Source organism: Cebidichthys violaceus, unplaced genomic scaffold (genome assembly GCF_023349555.1).
Source record: "Cebidichthys violaceus isolate CVI_PGR_0920_01 unplaced genomic scaffold, fCebVio1.0.p SCAF_4, whole genome shotgun sequence".
Taxonomy (NCBI): Eukaryota; Metazoa; Chordata; class Actinopteri; order Perciformes; family Stichaeidae; genus Cebidichthys; species Cebidichthys violaceus.
The window spans coordinates 16,626,592-16,646,391 of record NW_027176594.1 but is presented as its reverse complement, the minus strand read 5'-3'; the positions used below and the strand labels follow the sequence as shown (position 1 = coordinate 16,646,391).

General features: G+C 42.5%; 3 protein-coding genes across 5 annotated transcripts in view; 1 reads left to right on the top strand and 2 right to left on the bottom strand.

The window, feature by feature from the left end:
* evi5l (ecotropic viral integration site 5 like) overlaps positions 1-1,564 on the bottom strand; it is a 36,513-nt gene extending 34,949 nt beyond the window's left edge. For 2 of the 3 annotated variants that reach the window (XM_068727118.1, XM_068727121.1), the window contains exon 1: positions 1,221-1,564. The gene's annotated coding sequence lies outside the window, so the exon portion shown is untranslated. Of the gene's footprint in view, positions 1-423; positions 466-1,220 lie in introns of those variants that run through there. The other variant, XM_068727120.1, reaches the window with a different exon arrangement.
* A 3,572-nt stretch (positions 1,565-5,136) lies between these two features.
* On the top strand, positions 5,137-9,913 carry LOC137884883 (ATP-dependent RNA helicase DDX39A). The gene is made up of 10 exons (XM_068726960.1): positions 5,137-5,241; positions 6,151-6,358; positions 6,530-6,657; positions 6,859-7,135; positions 7,556-7,674; positions 8,470-8,601; positions 8,789-8,898; positions 9,122-9,266; positions 9,381-9,528; positions 9,671-9,913. Exons 2-10 carry the CDS (start codon positions 6,151-6,153, stop codon positions 9,685-9,687), a joined length of 1,284 nt encoding a protein of 427 aa, XP_068583061.1. The 5' UTR covers positions 5,137-5,241; the 3' UTR covers positions 9,688-9,913.
* A 453-nt stretch (positions 9,914-10,366) lies between these two features.
* LOC137884884 (CCN family member 1-like) lies at positions 10,367-16,344 on the bottom strand. Its single transcript, XM_068726962.1, has 6 exons — positions 16,164-16,344; positions 15,178-15,391; positions 14,135-14,382; positions 13,616-13,739; positions 12,405-12,583; positions 10,367-11,367 (listed from the first exon to the last, which is right to left on the bottom strand). The coding sequence occupies exons 1-6, from the start codon at positions 16,212-16,214 to the stop codon at positions 11,062-11,064; spliced, it is 1,122 nt and encodes a 373-aa protein (XP_068583063.1). The 5' UTR covers positions 16,215-16,344; the 3' UTR covers positions 10,367-11,061.
* Between the last annotated feature and the right edge of the window lie 3,456 nt (positions 16,345-19,800).

Below are 19,800 nucleotides of genomic sequence, written 5' to 3'. Positions count from 1 at the left end.
TGTGAGAATCAGATACCTGTTTCCTTGACGATGAAACGTGTGAGGTGCTTTTTAGCATGGTGAGAATAATCTCCCTGTATCTCACACAAGGATATGATGTACCCATTACTCAGCGGTGCGAGGCTTTAGTCATGGAGCAGTCAAGTCGTAATTACAAATCAACAGAGTAAGATAATTCATTCCTTGAATAGTTTACCCACTCCTAAAAAAAAAAAAGAAAAGGAAAAGATAAGTGCCGGAGGAAGCTCTTCCATTTTGTGTAGTCAGCGTTATCCTTAATCTTTTATTATCACACCTCAAAACTATGTCAGTTGCCTACTTTTTATTCCACTTGGGCAGTAACAATGATGTGCATCTAATAGTCATAACGCAGTGGTTTCTCTCAGCACTTTAGAGACGTGGAGGGTTTAAAAAGGGATTTACCTTTGGACCAGTCTCTGGTCAGATGGGTAAGGTAACAGCAGCTGGATTGAGGGTCAAAACAACCGACATGTCACTTTTAGCAAAGGCGACCAACGGATTGGGCAGGTGGGGGGCTCAGCGTCTGTACATGTTGATTGAAACACACAGGTGGATAAAACACGGTAGCCCCCTCTGCCATCCATCCACTGTTCTTACAAAAGAAGAAGAAAAAAAAGCCTAATTATTAAAAGGTGACAGTGACTCCCACAACCCTTTGTCCCGGGGTTTCATTCTGAAAGAGCCTTTAAATCCTAGTGCCTGGGGTTCATGACAGCTCATTATCCCGGCCTGTTGTTGCTCGAGGATGCCTGGACGACAGGCCTACATGCTCTGCAGTCGACTCATGGCTCGGCTGGATCAACACATCTGTGGCCGAAATGACACATCAATCTTTGCGGCACCAAATGTCCTTGCATTCCAACAACGATACGATTGTGTAACGACATTAAACACAAGGACACTAAATACACATTAAATACGGTTTACAGGATAATGAATTGGCCGCGTCTCCGATGGCATGCCGTACAGTGGAATTTTTCCCTGAGATAAATGGAGCAGACGGATGAAGCTGCTGTTGATGGGGCTTCAACAACCAGGACCGATACCGCTTTACTGTATGGGCCTGTGTGGTTTTCACGTTGATTTGATGCACATTAATAAGACAGTTGGCCCGTGAATAGGCGCCACGCGATAACATTGATATTACATTTAAAATAAATAAACACCTAAAATAAACAAATACAACAGTGAATGCCTACCTGGGCTGCTTTTCCATAATCACAGCGGTGCGTTTTGTCGTCGCTCCCACATCAGTCCGTCGTAAATGTCAACCGTGTGTTATCAGCTAATTAAAACCTTTAATAGACCACCGAGGACAGATACAGAGAGACCGTCCAACGCAGTGCCATCGTCCTGCCGCCGCTCAACCGGGAGGCAGCGCCGCGTCGCACAGCTGGTCGCGAGCCTCGGCGCGCGGAGAGGCTCGCGTGTGTGAGTTGAATTAGAGGAGAAGAATATTTCTGGAGAGATTCGCAAAAATAACCATGACAGCCGTGCGATGTAGCCTGCGGTTCGACGGGGATTTCATATAAACGGCAGCATCAGTCATGACGCGTTAACACACAGAGTAAAGTCCTGTGCCTTCAGCTGAGCACGAGGCGGGGACGCACCAATCAGGTGGCAGAATGAGATGTGATTGGCATGTCACGAACCAATGGCCTGTTCGGACGGCGAGATTCCTTTGGAAGGACAACAAAGACAGCCAATCAGTGCAGATCTTTATTTGGCAGGAAGGCGGGACCTGCAGGTGTCATACAGCGGTGTTGAATTAAATGTGTATGGTATAAATAAACGATTAATTATGTGAGATTAACGGTTATATGTAACAGTTTTAATCAATCTCTGGCTCAGCACGCGATTATACCACAGCAACTAACTGTAGTCTTGTCACAACTACAAGCGCCTGTATTTGTTATTGCTATTTTCAGTGTTATTTCTTGAATTTTTATTTTTTATTTTGCTAGATTTCAACAACAACCACAAATAGAAGTAGTCTACCTGTTTTGTGTAAATTGACTTTGACCTAAGAGCGGCAGCAGGTAGGCTAGCCTATCACAGCGCAGTGTTGGAGGAAGGGAGTCGGCCTACTATACACTGTACAAATACATTGCAAATGTTACTACAGTAAAACTATATTATCAGTGCTATTATCAGTGAAATCTTCTTTAAAAGTGTCAAAAGTGCATTATGTATTTCATTTGAATACTGATTCATTGATGAAGGCTATACATAGCAAATTAACTCCATTGTATACATTACATTACATTGTATAGAGGGTCATTAAATCTATATGTAAGTCGTAATTCGGAAAGTAACTATAGCTGTCAAATATTTTAGTGGAGTAAATAGAACAATGTTTCCCTCTTGGCATGGCAGAAAGCACGGCAGAAAGAAAGTGGGCAAAATTTGTAGATCGACAGAGAGATATCACTTAAGCAAACATAAATCATATAGTAAAAATATTGACATATTAAAAATAATCATTTGTATGTCTTTTTTAGGAAGTAAGTAATTTGTAATTAACAAGATATAGCAATCAGTCTTACAATAAAGATACATACAGTATGTGTTTGGTTGTGAAATAGTACTGCAGATGTACAAAAGAAGATCCCCAGGTTCATCTGCTTGGCCCTGTATACAGAAATGTGAACTGTCTTCAGTAATAAAACCCTCTTTCTTGTAAAACGCCTGTGTAATGACTGATAACCCAAAAACTGTGTGAAAAAAATGTGTTGCACAAAATGATGAATGCTTGTAAAATTCTGTCAGACTTAACATTGTTTGTACTTTGTGGCAAAGGGGACGCGTATTGCATCAGTGTTCCAATACACCTTAAGGTTTAATGCTCAGCCTGGACATGAGTTTCAGACCTCCCTTTTTATTTCACTAGTGCAGTGCTTGTTGAAAAGATGCCTGTTCAGAACAGCCTGCTCGGCCTGTGGTGTTGCTCATACATACAATTTCAAAAGTTGCTGCTACCAATGGTCAAAATCACCGGTGAAATAGGCCGTGAAGTCAGCTTCACGGGAAAAAATGTCAAACTTTACTGTTAGCCAAGATTGGCAACCTGGGCCTGGAGCTTTCAGTTGGGGGCTCCATCTATAGATTAATATGATGTTTAGATAACAAAAATGTTTAGTTATGTTACTATTCAAACTCATTATACTGTAAAATAGCTTACAAATGCCCCCAAAGCACTTCAAAATATGCAACTCACTTACTTGTGTACTTCTACTGCAGAGGAAAACATTGTAGTACATTTACCTGACTGATGAATTATGATTACGTTTGCGATTCAGATTTGACTCACATAATATAACAATACAAATATAATGCACAATTAATTGAACTATCCAGCATCATAATTGAATTCCATCTTGAACAGACGTTAACTTTACAATTCAGGTGACGGTGGCAGACTTTTCCCCAAACTGAAAATTTCTGCGAAAAACATTATTTTGTAAAAACAAAGACGAACATTCGTTAACGATAACTAAACTTTCATACATAACCTGAAGGGAACATTTTGCTGGGGATGTCCCAAACCTAAAATTGTTTCCTGGGAAGTTAAGTAGATTAGTGATAATGCTTCTCTTCAACTCTTCACTTGAAGTAAAATTTTGAATGCAGGACTTTTTTGTAGTTTTACTTTAGGAACATTTTTGGCCATTGCCAATACCCACAATCCATAAACATCTTCAGCAAGACATTGTTGAAGGACAATTAGCCCTACTATATCTTATATATAGCGGCAGCATAGATAGCATTTCTCTGATCCATTGTTTAAGCGAGGGAGGTTTATCTGATTTTCACAGAAGAAGAGTGAGTTTTTGAGCCATCAATGAAGCACAAGCTATTTGTCTGAAATACAGAAACCGTTTTCTCTGGTGAAGAAATCACATAGATGGCAATGTGTGAGGTGGGCACTTTGTTTTCCTGCACAATATTCATGAAAATGCTTCGAAAGCTTGTTCCAGGATAGACACAACCAAAACATATGGCCTACATTAGCTGTGGTACGGTGGCATCTTAAACATTCTGGGCTTATATTGGGTTACATTTCTGCAAGTCTTTTGAGGAGTAGGCGTTGTACTACCTGAAATTGAATAAGGCACTGTCTTATATTGAAGGAAGAAGTATGGATACATTCATGGCTGAGTTTCCAGAAAGCATCTTTTAATCCACTTCTGATTAGATCTCTAGACCAATGCTTTTTTACCATAGACAAGCCTTGAGGGATGTTGTCTGCCTTTGTATAGAGGCCCCAAATAACAAACGTGAACATATTATGAAATACATTTAATGCCATCTGTCAACTGGCCAAATATCTTTGCTTTATTGCCATCAAGTGGATTAAATGGATACTGCAGCTACCCAGGGTCATGGACCATTGTGAGGAACAAATGCTGCACATGCTTTATGGGGAATATCATTCAGATACTTATAGATTGACAATCTAGGAACTTAAATTATCACAATACTTTCATCCGAAATATATCATGTCAAAAGACAAAATGATCAAAACTCCCAGGATTGGCTGTACTGTATGATAAGAAGGGCAGCACTAATTCAATCACCATACACGACATAAATAATCTCCAGAAATAATAACAGTTCATTAAATGTTACAGCTCTGACCCTTATCCCACACCTCCGTGATTCTGACTAATCACAGACTAGGAACGTTGCACGACGTTCTTTCTGAACAGGCGAAGCTGTGTGGTGACAGATGCATTCAGGTATTATGGCAAATATCGTAATCGCATTATAAAGTGATGGACCCGTACTATTTGGAGAGTCAAATAACCGGTACATGGATATTTATGACCATTGTTCAGTTTACGGAGACCCCAAAAGCCCTGCCATAATTTGATGATACATTTGTGTATTCAATATGAATACATTTGTATGTGTTTGTTTAAGTGGCACAGTTATATCTCAAGGCTTTGTCCCGCATCACATGATATATAAAATAAAAACAACAGCATTCTGATTTTGTTGCGCAATTAATGTCGTTGTTAGTCGTTGTTAGTTGTTATCAGGCAAAACATCTCACGTTCTTTTTTATAGGCAGTGGTTCGGACCTCATCAAGAGCGCAGGGGTTTTCGAGGTGTACATGAACACACCGTACATGTGTGCTCACTGTGCTTTGAAGACTTACTAGCTTAGTACTATCACGCACTTTGACATCGGCAGGACATAAGATATATCATAGCAAGGTAACTTTGCAGTTTTTTTCACACTTTTCACATCAAACTTGACAGTATGTGCATGTATTTAGTTGTTATTAACTGAGAAATGTTTTGAATACTTCGTAGCAGTGGCTAAAGTTAGGATTTAGAGATTTTCTTTGGTAGCTAACACGCTAGCCACATTAACGTTAGCTTTGTTTTGAGTTTGTCAATTAGCTTTAGCTATCTATACTTGTTTTTCTGATCATTCGTCCACTGTACAATAGTGTTTACACCGTATTGATGATGCTATGTTATATAGTAAGACCAGGTAGAGCGCAACGATGCTTTAATGTTCATTGACGGTAATTCGTCACTCGCGTTCAATTGTTAGCTGCTAGCTAGCTAGCTAACTGGTTTGAATGAACAAGAAGGACGAGGAGCGCAGTATCGCTTCCGTCGGCCATTGTTTTCAGTCAGCGTAATTGTAATGGCTAACGGGACACACCGTTACGTGTGAATTATTTTTTTCTTCCAAATAATCGATTCTTTCAGTTTGATATGAGCTACAACCTACTAACGTTAGCCAAACCACCCTCCTGCTAACTTTGCTAAATTACGACATAGCATATTAGGTTTCAGTTCATTTTAGCATCGAGCTAACGTTAGTGTTAACATTTTTCTGTGTTAAATCTATTTAACACCGTAAATTCCGCGAGTAACTTATTTATAGTAGGCTACCACACAATTGCGGATGTGAGTAATAACGATAATGAAGCATTACTAGATATTTATGATCATATTTATGACTAATAAATGTACATTCATTATTATTTCAATTGTTAGAGATCACCCGGCTTCTTTCTCAAAGCTTGCACATTATGGAGGACTTTTCCACAGTCATTTTTGGAAAAGCTGTGAGACACAGATTCACTGATTTACACGTTGTTCATACAGATGGCCGAAACCGACGTTGATAATGAACTTTTGGACTACGAGGAGGACGAGGAGCCCCAGGGAGTCCCTGAGAGTGGGACCCCAGCAAACAAGAAGGAAGTGAAGGGGTCCTACGTCTCCATCCACAGCTCGGGCTTCAGAGACTTTCTCCTCAAACCAGAGCTGCTGCGGGCCATTGTCGACTGTGGTTTTGAGCATCCCTCTGAAGGTGAACAGCAGTTTTGGGTCGTTTAATGTTAAAAAAATAAATAAATTCAATAAGACTTACACCTCTTCATAAACCTCCATTTTTTTAAATATCCTGCTCAAATTATCAATTAATCCCCAGATGTTTTTGAAAATATAACTCATCTTTAATTGCCATTTGTTTCATTTTCAGTCCAACATGAGTGTATTCCACAAGCTATCCTGGGCATGGACATCCTGTGTCAGGCCAAGTCTGGTATGGGAAAGACGGCAGTGTTTGTACTGGCCACCTTGCAACAGATAGAACCTGTGGATGGTCAGGTGAGTTGCTCATTATTGGTTTTTGCTTGCCTTATATGCCCAAGAGTCTTAATGCCTCACCTATAGTTTTGTACTAGCAAGCTTGCTTCCTCTCGATTACATTTTGTTTGCAATCAGATGTTTGTTGTTGTCGAGCTGGCAATACAAAAGCACTACATAAGGACTTAACCGTTAATACGACTTATGTTCCCCGTATGCCAGGTGTCTGTCCTTGTAATGTGCCACACGCGAGAGTTGGCTTTCCAGATCAGCAAAGAGTACGAGCGCTTCTCCAAGTACATGCCCACTGTCAAGGTGTCGGTGTTCTTCGGCGGCCTGGCCATCAAGAAGGACGAGGAAGTCCTGAAGAAGAACTGCCCTCACATTGTCGTTGGAACTCCGGGACGCACCCTGGCCCTCATCCGCAACAAGACCCTCAACGTGAAGAACATCAAACACTTTGTGCTTGACGAGTGCGATAGGATGCTGGAGCAGCTGGGTGAGTAGGGGGTGTATTATAAAGGGTTTTATGGTGGATGTTAAAGAAACGCGTAGCTTTGGTGGAGGGCTGTGGTTGGTATGTAAGACAGTGGAGGCTACCACTTGACTCGGGTGTTGTTCTGTGAATTCATATCTTGCGTATAGTAGTGCAATATTCCATATGCTCACATCTTTTTAGTCTTTCTCTATTGCTTTGTCACTAACTGTCAGTGTGCATTTAATGTTAAAATGAGCTCTGGAGGATATCATTTCAGTGTGAGCTAATAGTGAATGAAGTCATCTGTTGTTTAAAAATATACCTGAACATTTCTAGTATTAACCATGGTTAAAACCTATCTATTTTTTGTTTAACAAAGAAGGCTCAAAAATGCAATTAATGTAATTTTGAGTATTTTTTTTCTTCTTCTCTCTCCGACAGACATGAGGCACGACGTCCAGGAGATCTTCAGGGTGACGCCCCACGAGAAGCAGGTTATGATGTTCAGTGCAACGCTAAGCAAAGACATCCGCCCTGTCTGTCGCAAGTTCATGCAGGATGTGAGTTATTCTTGAGATTTACTAATGTTTCAAATTCAAATAAATTTTCAGTTTTTTAGCAAAACGATAAACAGTGCTGCAAGCTCGAGATTGTCTTTTCTAATGTCATTTTAATCCTGTATTAAGCAATCTTTGTTGACGAAAACTGATGTATCCATTACTGTAGAGTTAGAGAAGTTATGCATGTGACCGGGAGGTTGTCGGTTTGATCCCTGGAAAGTAAAAGGGCAACAATTGCCTTTCCTTCTTTTCTTTACCAAACTGAGCTGCCAGTAAACTCCAGTAAAGCTGCCCGGTCTGAAATGTATCTGATGACGTCTCCATGGAGAGTTAACGGTTAAAATGGGTGCAGACGCGTATTCACTGGTGTTTTAACAGACACTAACGGTTAATTGCTTAATAGATTCAATTGTTTTTAGTTATTAACCAGTTATTAAGATTCTGTTATTCCCGCTATGTGTAATCAACAAATGAGATGGTTCGGGTAGTTCAGTGTTTGTTGCCACGTCCCTCTTTGCTTTGCCCATTTGTGGCTGTCAGTGTCATAAGTGGCCATATCCGAGGGGCAGAGTGATCCTCCTTGGCAGATTTGGCTCGGTCAGGACAGTCTGTCCTCCTGGCTCTGCTGCAGTCCAGGAGAACAGGTTCAGTGAGCCGCCATGTGCAGTTCATTTGCTGGAACTTGTTGGAAGTTCAGAAAAGTGTGTGTGTGTGTGTGTGTGTGTGTGTGAGTGTGTGTGAGTGTGTGAGTGTGTGAGTGAGACTAACGCTTGGCTCCGCTCTCTTGCTGTGTAGCCCATGGAAGTGTTCGTGGATGACGAGACCAAGCTGACACTCCACGGCTTACAGCAGTATTACTGCAAGTTGAAGGACAGCGAGAAGAACCGGAAGCTTTTCGACCTGCTCGATGTCCTCGAGTTCAACCAGGTATAGCCGGCAGTTATCTGAATCAGTTATGTTTTGGTATTTTAAATCTTTGTCATGGGGCTTAATTTTCCCTTGTCCTCCTACTCATCATTTTGAAGTGTTTCTTGTACTCTAGAGGGAGATGTTTGTTGATTTCAGCCATTCTGTCATCTCATTGATGTCTTCGCCATTCCTGGTTCCTTCGTAGGTGGTGATCTTTGTTAAGTCGGTGCATCGCTGTGTGGCTCTGTCCCAGCTGCTGGTGGAGCAGAATTTCCCCGCCATCGCCATCCACAGGGGCATGGCGCAGGAGGAGCGGTAAGTGCCTTTTTAATTCTAGTCTTTCTTTCTTCACACTTTGAATCCAACAGTAGCTTTCTTAATTTCAATGTCTTGAATTTGAAAAACACATCACTGTACTGTCATTTTTTTCCCTGCAAGTATCAAGTAACCGGTGATTTACAACCATGTTTATGCGCTTAGTCCCACTTTGGAATATTATCTTATTTATTCCTGTTGTTGCTCATCCCCCCCCCCCCAGGTTATCCCGGTACCAGCAGTTTAAAGACTTCCAGCGGCGAATCCTGGTTGCGACCAACCTGTTTGGCCGAGGCATGGACATCGAGCGTGTCAACATTGTCTTCAACTACGACATGCCAGAGGATTCTGACACATACCTCCACAGAGTCAGTCCAGCTATATTATTGTTTTATGTTTTCTATATCTCAGAGATCTGTGTATTTTGCAATCACACACACAGCAGAGCCCGTTTCGAGCCCGATCTCCTTTCTGTTCCTCAGGTGGCCCGTGCTGGCAGGTTTGGTACCAAAGGCCTGGCCGTCACCTTCGTGTCCGACGAGACCGACGCCAAGACCCTGAACGACGTCCAAGACCGCTTTGAGGTCAACGTAGCAGAGCTACCAGAGGAGATTGATATCTCCTCCTACAGTAAGTTCTGGTGTTGCTCACAAGTTGTTCATGCACTTGTCCAGGCAATAACTAACCACACTGCTGGAGGCTAAAACTGTATGACGGTGCATCGCATATGTTTTATAAAAAAAAAAAAAACCCTTCCCTTTTCTCTTTGCAGTTGAACAGTCCAGATGAGTCTGAAGCGTCTTTCCAGTGAAGATCGTGCGTGACCCTTGGTGTTGCTGTATTTTGGTGGAGGAAAAAAAAAAAACCATAACATTTATTTTAAAGCCCCTCCCCCTCCTACCTTGGCACGTTCATAAAGATAAAAAAAAAAAAAAAAACTTTTTTAATTTCTTTTATTTTTATCATGTCTTTGCAGGGTACTTGTATTGTTTTCCTTGTTAAAACATTGATATATTGTTTTGGTTGCAGAATTAAATTTTTTATACCTTATTAAATTGTGTCAATCTTTTTTTGAACATTGATTGTGATTTCAGATGCTACATTACACATTCAGTATTCTCTAAATTAAACAGTTGTAGTTCACCATTTTCACAAGCAGAGGGTGCCAGAGTCAGTTTTAAGACTACTGTTTTATCAGTTTACTACTTTGAAAAAGTTGAGCTAAAGTTAAAAAAAACATGCAGGAAACCTGGATGGACCAACAAACGTGGGACAACTACGCTGCAGCGTCTTTAGTCCACAGAAGTGTATTATTGTCACAATTATACAAACTTGGATCCAAATAAAGAAAATATATTTACAGAAAATATTGTGATCCAAAATAAATTCTCTAGTACAGGTTAGTGTAAGACATTCCTCTGAGCTGCATTTAATGCACAAACAAGAAATCAATTGGCTTTGGTCCAGTCCTTGCTGGTCAGTTCATGATAGTGTTCCTCAACGGTCTGAGTTACAACGGAACAGTCGTTCATATCAATGGCAGCATGTCAGCTTGCTAATAAAAGCGTCCACATTTTCTTTCCACATAAAGCCGCAAAAGATGATTTCGCTTGTCGCTGAGGTGTGTGTGTGTGTGTGTGTGTGTGTGTGTGTGTGTGTGTGTGTGTGTGTGTGTGTGTGTGTGTGTGTGTGTGTGTGTGTGTGTGTGTGTGTGTGTGAGAGAGAGAGAGATTATTGTTGCAGGTGAAGTGATTGTGCACTGCTGTCATAGTTCTAGTTCTTAAGTTTCAGTGCTGAACAAAGTGCTTTGTTGCTCTTGTAGTGTTTCTCCTCTCAGGCTGATCTGAGAGTCTCAAAAAAATCCAACACACCTGAACCAGCATTCAGTCCAACAGTGGAGGAAGTCCAGGGGCGCCTCGTGGCTCTAATTTAGGGCCCATGTCTGTTTGAACAGGAGCGGGGAAGTGTACAATCCACTCCGGTCACACAATAATATCACAATTAAGAGGTTGCCTTTATGATTGAGAATAAAACTGAGGCGTCCTGTGCTCTTCACTCATCGGGAGCCAGATGAGAAAAATGGCCCCTGGTCATCAAGCGTCTTCATTCATCAAGAAAGTTGACCTCATCGCATTGAAATTACACAAAAAGTCCTCCTCAGTACTAGTCTGTGAACCGGTGCGTGTCTCCGTACATCCACTGCTGTGGGGGGAGGGCCACTTCGTTGAGGTGGCCACAGTCGTCGCTGCATTTACACGACTGGATGAACATGGCCGACCTCTGGAAGCGCTCGCCGTCCGGGCAGACAAAGGTCACGGGTGCGGTGCGCGTGCGGCGTGGCGAGCAGCACCGTCCGTCCGCACACACGCCGCAGTAGTTGGGCCGGTAGAGGCGGACGCTGGCGCAGTCTCCGTAGGACAGGCGGACGAGCTCTGCGGCTTTCTGGGTCGGGGAGCACTTCTTCCCTTTCTGTGGTTGGATGATAAAAGCGATGTGTGTCATAGTCTGAATAATAATAATAATAATAATAATAATAATAATAATAATAATAATAATAGTTGTTCCTTTCTGGCTTCAGTAGCAAAAGTCACCAAAACAAGTCATGTGAAGATTTTCATAAAAAAAAAATAAAAAAATAAAAAAATAAATCTAATAAGCTTTGACTTTTATCTGCCCTGTGATTTTACATAACAGCAGATTTAAGCAGCTTTGCACTCAAACTCATTAGTTTCACATTAAGGAGGGCCAGACTTCAACTTGTTATGCCAAAACAGGGATTGCGAGAGGGATTATTTTTAGATTTAAGAGATTCATTTTAAGATTAAACATTTGAGTGGCCTTTTCCGCTAAACATACTGACACCTATGATCGCTCTTGGCACCAGAGCTCAGTAGAGCCGAGAAAAGAGCCCTTAGTGCGTGTCCAACATGGAGGATTAATATAGACACACCACGTCCCTGGACTCGAGTACGCAGACGGGGCCTAGCTATGGACAGTTGCTTGGCAGGAATGCCGGGGGTGGGGGACTATATTTAAAAAAGGCGCCTGCTTGCCACCAAAACACCGCCGAGTAAATCAGCACTACCCGGTTCCCACTGGATGCAGTGCTTCCCCGAAAGTACCACTAAAATAATCTCCCTTCTTAAACTCGGGATAATCATGGCTTTAGCACCAAGAGCAGATTTACTCAGCGCCAGAAGGTCAAACCTTTTCATTCTTTGCGGCACAGTTTGGACGTTTTCAACCTCTGCTCTTTAGAAGATGGAAACCAGGGAGCAGAGCGATAATGAGCGGGTATTATTTTTTCCCCCTGCGTAGTCTGACATGGATAGATAAGAGGAGAAGTAATTCCTCATGGATGCGTGTTATCACAAGGCGTTTAGGTTTCGCTGTGCGAGAGATAAGTTGTCGTGATAAGATGTTATCTTGGCAGCAATGAGTGAATGCTCGACCTATGCCCTCCGTCTGTCTCCGCTTCGGTTCAAGTCAAGTTCAGCCTGCTTCACCTTGGCGGGGGCCGTTAGGCCGCGGCACGGCCGCACGGTGCAGATCCTCGTCTCTCTCTCCAGCTTGCACTGAGGGTTCTTGTTGGTGATGCGAGAGGAAACGCCCATCCCACAGCTGCTGGAGCACTGGGACCAGTCCGTGGTCTGGACCGGACACTTCTCCTTCAGATGGTTCCACACTGAGGAGAGGTGGAAAAGAAAAATCATCAATTAGGCCAGTGGTTTTCTCAACCTGGGGGGGGGGTGGACCCCATCGAGGGGGTCACAAGATGAATCGGAGGGATCCGAGGGTTAAGCAGCAAAAAACACATTTTCTGCGACACAAAACATTGATTATGCTTTCAGATTTTTCTCTTTTTAGCCACGTTAGCATCGTGGCTCTATGGATGGCAATGTTGCTCTGTTGGTCCACTACACTGGTGTAGTGTAGTATTGAATGGATGTGCTATGAACTTCGGTATTAACATTCACAATGCTCAGAGGATGAATCCTGATTGGTTCCTGGTGACTTAGTGATCCCTTTCATTTTACATTTGTCCAACTTTTTGGTTTATGGCATCGAGTGCTGCAGGAATGAGTTCTATACCCCCGAAAATGAGTCAGCAGTTTTGCACTTCCGGTGAGGTTTTGAATGGGGCTTTGGTTAGATGCCTGAAATAACTCTTGTTTAACACACGCTTAAGAGAACACTTTGTTCTACGGAATAAAATACATCCAGAAATATCCTACTCATGAAGCTTTTACGCGTCTTTAAAAAGGCAGTTACTGATACAGAACGTCCTCAGGCTGACTAGTCCACCTTGTTGTGTATACTTGTGCAACCGTTGTGTAGTTTGTTTACAGCCTAACGGTATCTTTTTTACGTCTGACAATTACATGCACGGTTCAGAAAATCATAAAAATAGTGTTTTTTATTTGTGATGATTAGTTTGCTGAACAAAACGTGTAAATATCATAAACTTATGTTAGCCTATGACAAAAGGGTGGACAGAAGATTGTTTTAACAACAAGTCAAAAGGTTTGGGAACCACTGAACGTCAGCGTAACCTGTTTTTATGTATCATTATTTTAAGAATATCAATATCAATTTCTGTGATATTCAGCACCCAATTTGAAACTTTGAACGAAACTTTAACTAACGGGACAAAAATGTGAGTGAAGCAGTGATGATAGACACTTAATATTCCCTTGTCAGTCTCCATTTCTCTCACCAGGCAGGTGTTTGAAGCCATGTTCACTCTCCCAGCCGCTGGACTTGACCTCTGCGAGCTCGTTGGCCAGCTCATTTTCAGGCTGGTGCTGACGTCTGGGCAGGTGCTGTTGTGGTGGAGGCGCCTGTGGTGAGAGATAAGATAAGGTGAGACAGTGCTGGGGAGTCCATACATCATTTGCGTTGTTTTTTTTTTTACAGCATTATCACCATGGTGCCCTGATCATCAAGGGATTTATTCAGGGCAATCGAAGGAGAGACACTTTACTCCTCTCTACCTGCATGAATCTTTTGTTTCAAGCTCCTCAGTTGATATGATTGACGCTTGACGCATTTGAAAAAAAAGAAGTGTGTGTGTGTGTGTGTGTGTGTGTGTGTGTGTGTGTGTATTTGTAGAAATGAGTCACAGCATTTGATATTGCTAAAATAAATTTGATATACCAGGTTCCTAATTTGTGCCATGTGTGTCAGTCATTCAACCAGAAGAGAGTCCTATGCCATATTACATGAAAAAGCAAACCTGATGCTTAGGTGGGAGCCGCCAGGTGCCCTTGTGGCAGTCCACGTGGAAGCAGCACTGCCCCGGGATCCTGACCAGCCGTGGGTATGGGCAGGCTGGAGAGGCCGGGGGCAGCTTGTTGGTGCAGAGGGGAGCGCAGCCAACGGCGCCATCGATGCAGGTACACTGGTGTTTGCAGCCGGCACGGAAGCTCTCGCCGTTCTGGTAGATCCTGCCGTTGTACTCGCATGTGCGACCCTCTGATTTTGCTGGAAAGACACATTTTACTTACTCATTCGTACTAAAACCTTTAACGACTCGCAAATTGCAGAATGACCACACACACACACACACACACAAACAGTTTTTTTGCCCCCAAGCAAAGGGCAATAGGCGACTCCTCCATGGGTTGGGTATCCCAGAGAAGCGTCTCAGTTTCTACAGGACATCCTTTAAAGTCTAAAAGGCCCCAATGACTGAGCTTCCGGAGTATGTTAAGAAGAATTCACCATGTGCTCATGTTTCAACAGCTGATGAGAAAAGTTTCCCCTGACTTGACCGAATGAACACACACAATGATTTCACATGGCAACAAGAGGACCACCGAGATCGAAAGGCCAGTGGAAATAAGGACACAGGAAGTGTCAGACTCTTTGTTTCCAAAGTGTGGAAGAACCAGCTATTCATAGTTTGTGAGGCAGCACCGGCATGGTGCAGATGGAGAGTGTATTTTTATCTTTGAAACCCCCTGTCACTGCCATAAAACCTCTACAACTCATTAAAATACCCCCCCTGTCTTTTTCCCGGAAGTGCAAGGTTTCATGTTGCTTAATCACTGGGATGTGAAGGTTTTGCCTTTATGGAAAAGAGGGGGGTGGGTCAATTAATTCAGTTCCTTGACATCTTTTGTACATTGTTGCACAGGCATCACAGCATTTATAGCAGAGCACATTTGCCATATTCACTTTAGATACAAGATTCTTTTGTTTCGCATGGTTTTTTTTTTCCCCCTGAGTGTTATTCCCTCCCTACCTCTCAACATCCATTTTTCCCTCCTCCCTCACCTCGACAGATGCCCCAGGCCACGGTCACATCGTTGCCGTAATTACACTCCAGCCCTTTGTGGTGGTCGCAAGGCCTCACGGGGCTGCAGTCCTGGTTAAGCTGTGCAGCACACACCTTGCAGCACCCACATCCATCCGGCACGGCGCTGACTCCCGGATGGCAGACCTGGGGCTCGGTGGGGCAGTCGCACACTGCCGGGCAGCTAGCAGTCACCTGGGGGGGGGAGAGATGAGAGAGGGAGATCACAAAAAGGAACTCCATTGCATTGTTCAAACAACATCAGAGATCTACAATGCTACTTCAGGACAGAGCTTTTCTTGACAAATGTAGAGAGGCCACAGTGCTACACACTATAGCTACTTCATTGGAGAATTTCTTCCAACATCAAAGTGTTTGTGATTGATTTTTTTTTGTAATTCTTCCACAGACAAAGCACTGTACTACAACTTTACAGTAAGTCAAGTCACTGCTGGTCAGTCAGCCACGGGTGTCGAGACAGCTCAGGGTTTGTACCCAGGTCCCCTGCTGACTCGTGGTTTGAGTCATCGCTCAGCACTAGAGCCAACTTGTTCCAGTTTGTGGGAATCAACATGTCACTGTGCTTTAAAAAAAAAAAAAGAAAAAAAGGGAGACATGAGTAGGCATGCTGATCATCAGGACGAGGAACCTCAGAGGACCTGTATTGCTACGTAAGCAGTAATAAGAGTGATAACCCCACCTAAACTCCTTTCTGCAAAACTTTGCATTGCAGCCACTGTTCAGGCTGACAGACAAAGTAATCACAGTTAATATGATGTTGAAGATGAAACACGTGTTAAAGCTTTTCTAACGACGCGTTTTGTTTACACCAGGGGATATTTGTGCTGTTGAGTCTGGAGATCAAAGTTGAGTCACATTTATAGGACTATCCACAGCAGATTACACATTAAACTAACCTTTAAAAACACTTCCTGTCAGATCACTCACAGCTGCACGTGCGTCTTACCTGTGTGACGACTACTGTTGTCAGTACAGTCAGGTAGATCAGAAATGCCATGATTAGCCTATAATGCGTCTAGGAAAAATACAAATAAAGATTTAAAAAAAAAAAAATATCTTCAAGCTACAATCCGAAGGACTGCTGCGAGTCTTAAGTAGCTTCACACTGAGTTTCAGTCTTTTATGGACCGTAGTCCTTGTTTTTCTACCGGGATGAGTGTCTAAAAGCTGATTTATACCCGCTGGTGAGCCTCAAAGAGACCCCGCCCTTCTCCATGCTTCCAGCCATTCAGCGCGCAGGCAGCGGCCCCGACATTCCAAACGGGCGTGGCTTCACCGCGAGGACAGCTCGCTGATTGGTGGGCGTGTTTTGGAATGAATGCAGCCATTCATAAAAATCGCAGGGTCGCTCTGTATTTATTTTATGGGTTAAAAATTAAAATGCAACAGCCGCTTTCAAGTCACACTCAGGCACATTCCAGCTTTTGTGGCCACCACTCTCCTAACACTAAGTAAATATATTCAGCTGGGCCAGACAGCATTGGTAACATTAATAAGACCTCCACCTCTAGGAAAAAAAAAAAAAAAAGAAGAAGGGGGGAGGAATTCCCTCTGTTTTTCCAGACCAATGTAGGTGCCAGAACAGAAAATTAAAGTGGAGTGTATTAAGCAAATAGTTAGATAATAGCAGCTGTCAGAGCGTGCGAACACACCCAATGTAGTGTGAGAAAATGTGTTTCCATAGATTTTAAAAAGGTACATTTTGATTGTTTTGCTGTTCATATTGAATTCAGGTGCTCCCGTCTGTCTCTGACTATTATTTCTGACCACATGGTGCTGACACGGGAGTGATGAGGATATTATCACTTGGAAAGAATGGTGGATTATTGTTTTAAGGGCAGCTCATGTGAGAGTTGGCCTCCTCCTCCTCCCCCTCCTCCTCCACGCTGTCTTCCTTTTCAACCGCAGGTTTTCAGCCACACCTGCCCCGACACAGAGACCTCCTTTGATGAGAGAAATGTGATAGGCAGAGGCTTGAAAGTTAGGTTCCTGCTATGAATGTCCATGCATAGTTCTGGCTTAGAAACTAGAAAAGCCAAACATCTCACATGGTCTCTGACATGGGCTGTGGTGTTCTAGATGCTGGGAAATCTCTGTGCTGGGGAATTAGTTAAACCTCACCCTCATACTGGAGGTAATGATCAGTTTCAGGCTTAAAATAGGTGTTTTTTTAACGTTTGGGTCAACCTGCGCATCACTGGCAGACCCAACCCAGATGAAACAGATGAAAATGACCTTTGAGCTCTTGAGTGCTTACATTCCATAATTGTTTTGTAATGCAAATTTGGTTCTCTGTTTTCTTTAGTGTTTTTCCTTTCCTCATTTAAATAATGTCTTTGTATTATTCTGTTTTATTATGAAAATTGGAGCTTAGCACTTTACTGCACAATGTACGATTGTGTTTTTTGACAAAAATATCTTTGAATGCAAATCATAAAATCAGATTTTTAAAATTCTAAATTTCCCCTCAGAGGTTTTCATGACTTGTGCTACAGATGGACACACTTCTTCTTCTTCTTCCATGTGACAAATGTCTGGTCCCTCTCACCAAAGTCCTAATGCAGACACTGCAACATGAACTCAGGAGAGTGAGATGAATATCAGGTACAGACACGGTAAACATCCCCAGCTGGTCATCTTTCCTGTTCCTCCCCTCCACTAAATCTCTCTCCAGACCTTGGCAGGTTTGCAAAATGTATGATTCAGTGAGCTGATTTTAGTCCTCACAAAAACAAAGAGCATTTCAACCAGTGATGATTATTCCAAGATCGATGTCGTTCCTTAAGGTGGGAGTCCTTCTTCAACCTGCTAACATACAAGCAAAACAATAATACAAAACTGTTGCCGAGGTGGCAAGGTGGTGAAGGTAGCGCTTCTTCTTAAAGGAATAGTTCAACATTTTGGGAATGCTGATTCCTTGATTTTTTGTTGAGAGAAGATCCAGAGTTGTATCGAACTTCTCATTTAACTCTCATCAAGAAAGCGAAACAATTTAATTAAAAAAAAAGAATCTTCTAATCATACGTAACCAGACTGAACTCCTCGTGAATTACACAACAAAGCTAGAAAAATGTTAGACTTACATCATTATAAATCTCTAACTGACCTGTGTTCAGCCATTATTTATCTTTGATGAATCTACTTCAGCTTTAAAACAAATCAAATCCTCTTTTACAACCAACATTCATCTTTGTTCTGCAGCTACCTGTCCGACTAGTGTTTCACTGGACAACACATTAGAGGTTGTGGACTGGCGTCATGACTCAATTTAAAAAAGGAAAGCGCCTCAGGAAGCTGTCAGTCATCGCTCTAATGGTGTGACCAAGGAGACAAAGTCATGGCCCATCTATTTTAATCCTCCGGCGGTCATGGTACAGGGGGCGCTCTGAAAGTCCTGTGACCGCTCCTGTTTTCAACTTCTTCTCTGATGCCGAACGAGAGGAAATCAGAGATGTAAAATCAATCTTGTGTGAAGCAGGCCAGTCATTTTTTCAGACAGGAAAATAATTCACTGTTTGTAACCACTGGTCTGTGAGAAGTTTTATGGTTATGTTTATTCCGTCTGTATTGTTTTAACAGTGTATCAAATTATACATTATTTTACGTGGGCCAGTCTATCCTGGGATTCAAACCAGAGTCTGAGTCACAGTCAGGGCAAATGTACTCTAAATTCAATCAGGAAGTGTATCATAGTTTTGCCAAAATGAAGTTCTTACAAGAAATCACAGTTTTCAGTGTTGGTAGACAGCTCCTTTACTTAAAGTGATGATAGATGGTAAGAGGGATGCTGCTCTCTTACAGTATTGATGTCTCTTCAACATGAAGCTACAGCCGCAGCACTCGGTTAGCTTAGCTTAGCTCAAAGACAGCTAGCCTGGCTCTGTATTCGGCTACAAGCACGTCTAAAGCTCAATAATGGACACGTTTTTATCTCATCTTTGTGCTAAACTAAGCTAACTGCCTGCTGGCTGTAGCAATCTGGGATCATCTTATTTCCTATTCAAACTTGTTTCCCAGTCAAACGGTTTCTTTATGTAAAAGCTACTTGAGTACACAAGTGGTAGCAGCAGAGTGGCCCCTTTCAGAGTGTTATATTACTGTCTTTATTATAGTAGCCTATTGGAATATCATGAGCGATGCATCAATGTATAAGCAATTTAATGGTGTAGTTTGTTGACTTGGAGCTACTTTATATATACTGTTGCGTAGTTTGATCTAGAACTCTGCATAATAATTCACAAAATTATCAAATGCTTAATATGTAAAATCAACCAGTCCTGTCACCAAACTCGAACGCTCGGTCAGTGCCCCTCGGTGCCTGTTACCGACCCACCGCTCTTTCAACTAACTCCAATTTAAACCTGAAGTAGACGCTCGGAGCAACTGACTTCATGTAAAGAGCGAGATAGTCCATACAGGGCTGGCGCTCAAGCAAACACAGGACTGTTCATCCAGGAAACCCCTGTTCGTGTCCCGCGCAAAACAAAAAGTAAACGTTGACATTTTGTCAACGTTTACTTTTGCCAGTCGCTTTGCCAGTCGCTTGTCACATGACTCGTTAGTCAAACTAGTCGTTAGTGTCG

Excerpts from the sequence above, each read along its gene's own strand:
- LOC137884884 (XM_068726962.1), bottom strand. The coding sequence starts at position 16,214 with ATGGCATTTCTGATCTACCTGACTGTACTGACAACAGTAGTCGTCACA. Across the intron at positions 15,392-16,163 it reads CAACAGTAGTCGTCACACAG|GTGACTGCTAGCTGCCCGGC; the intron begins GTAAGACGCACG and ends TCCCCCCCCCAG. Across the intron at positions 13,740-14,134 it reads GGCTCCCACCTAAGCATCAG|GCGCCTCCACCACAACAGCA; the intron begins GTTTGCTTTTTC and ends CTCTCACCACAG.
- LOC137884883 (XM_068726960.1), top strand. The coding sequence starts at position 6,151 with ATGGCCGAAACCGACGTTGATAATGAACTTTTGGACTACGAGGAGGAC. Across the intron at positions 8,602-8,788 it reads ATGTCCTCGAGTTCAACCAG|GTGGTGATCTTTGTTAAGTC; the intron begins GTATAGCCGGCA and ends GTTCCTTCGTAG. Across the intron at positions 8,899-9,121 it reads GGCATGGCGCAGGAGGAGCG|GTTATCCCGGTACCAGCAGT; the intron begins GTAAGTGCCTTT and ends CCCCCCCCCCAG.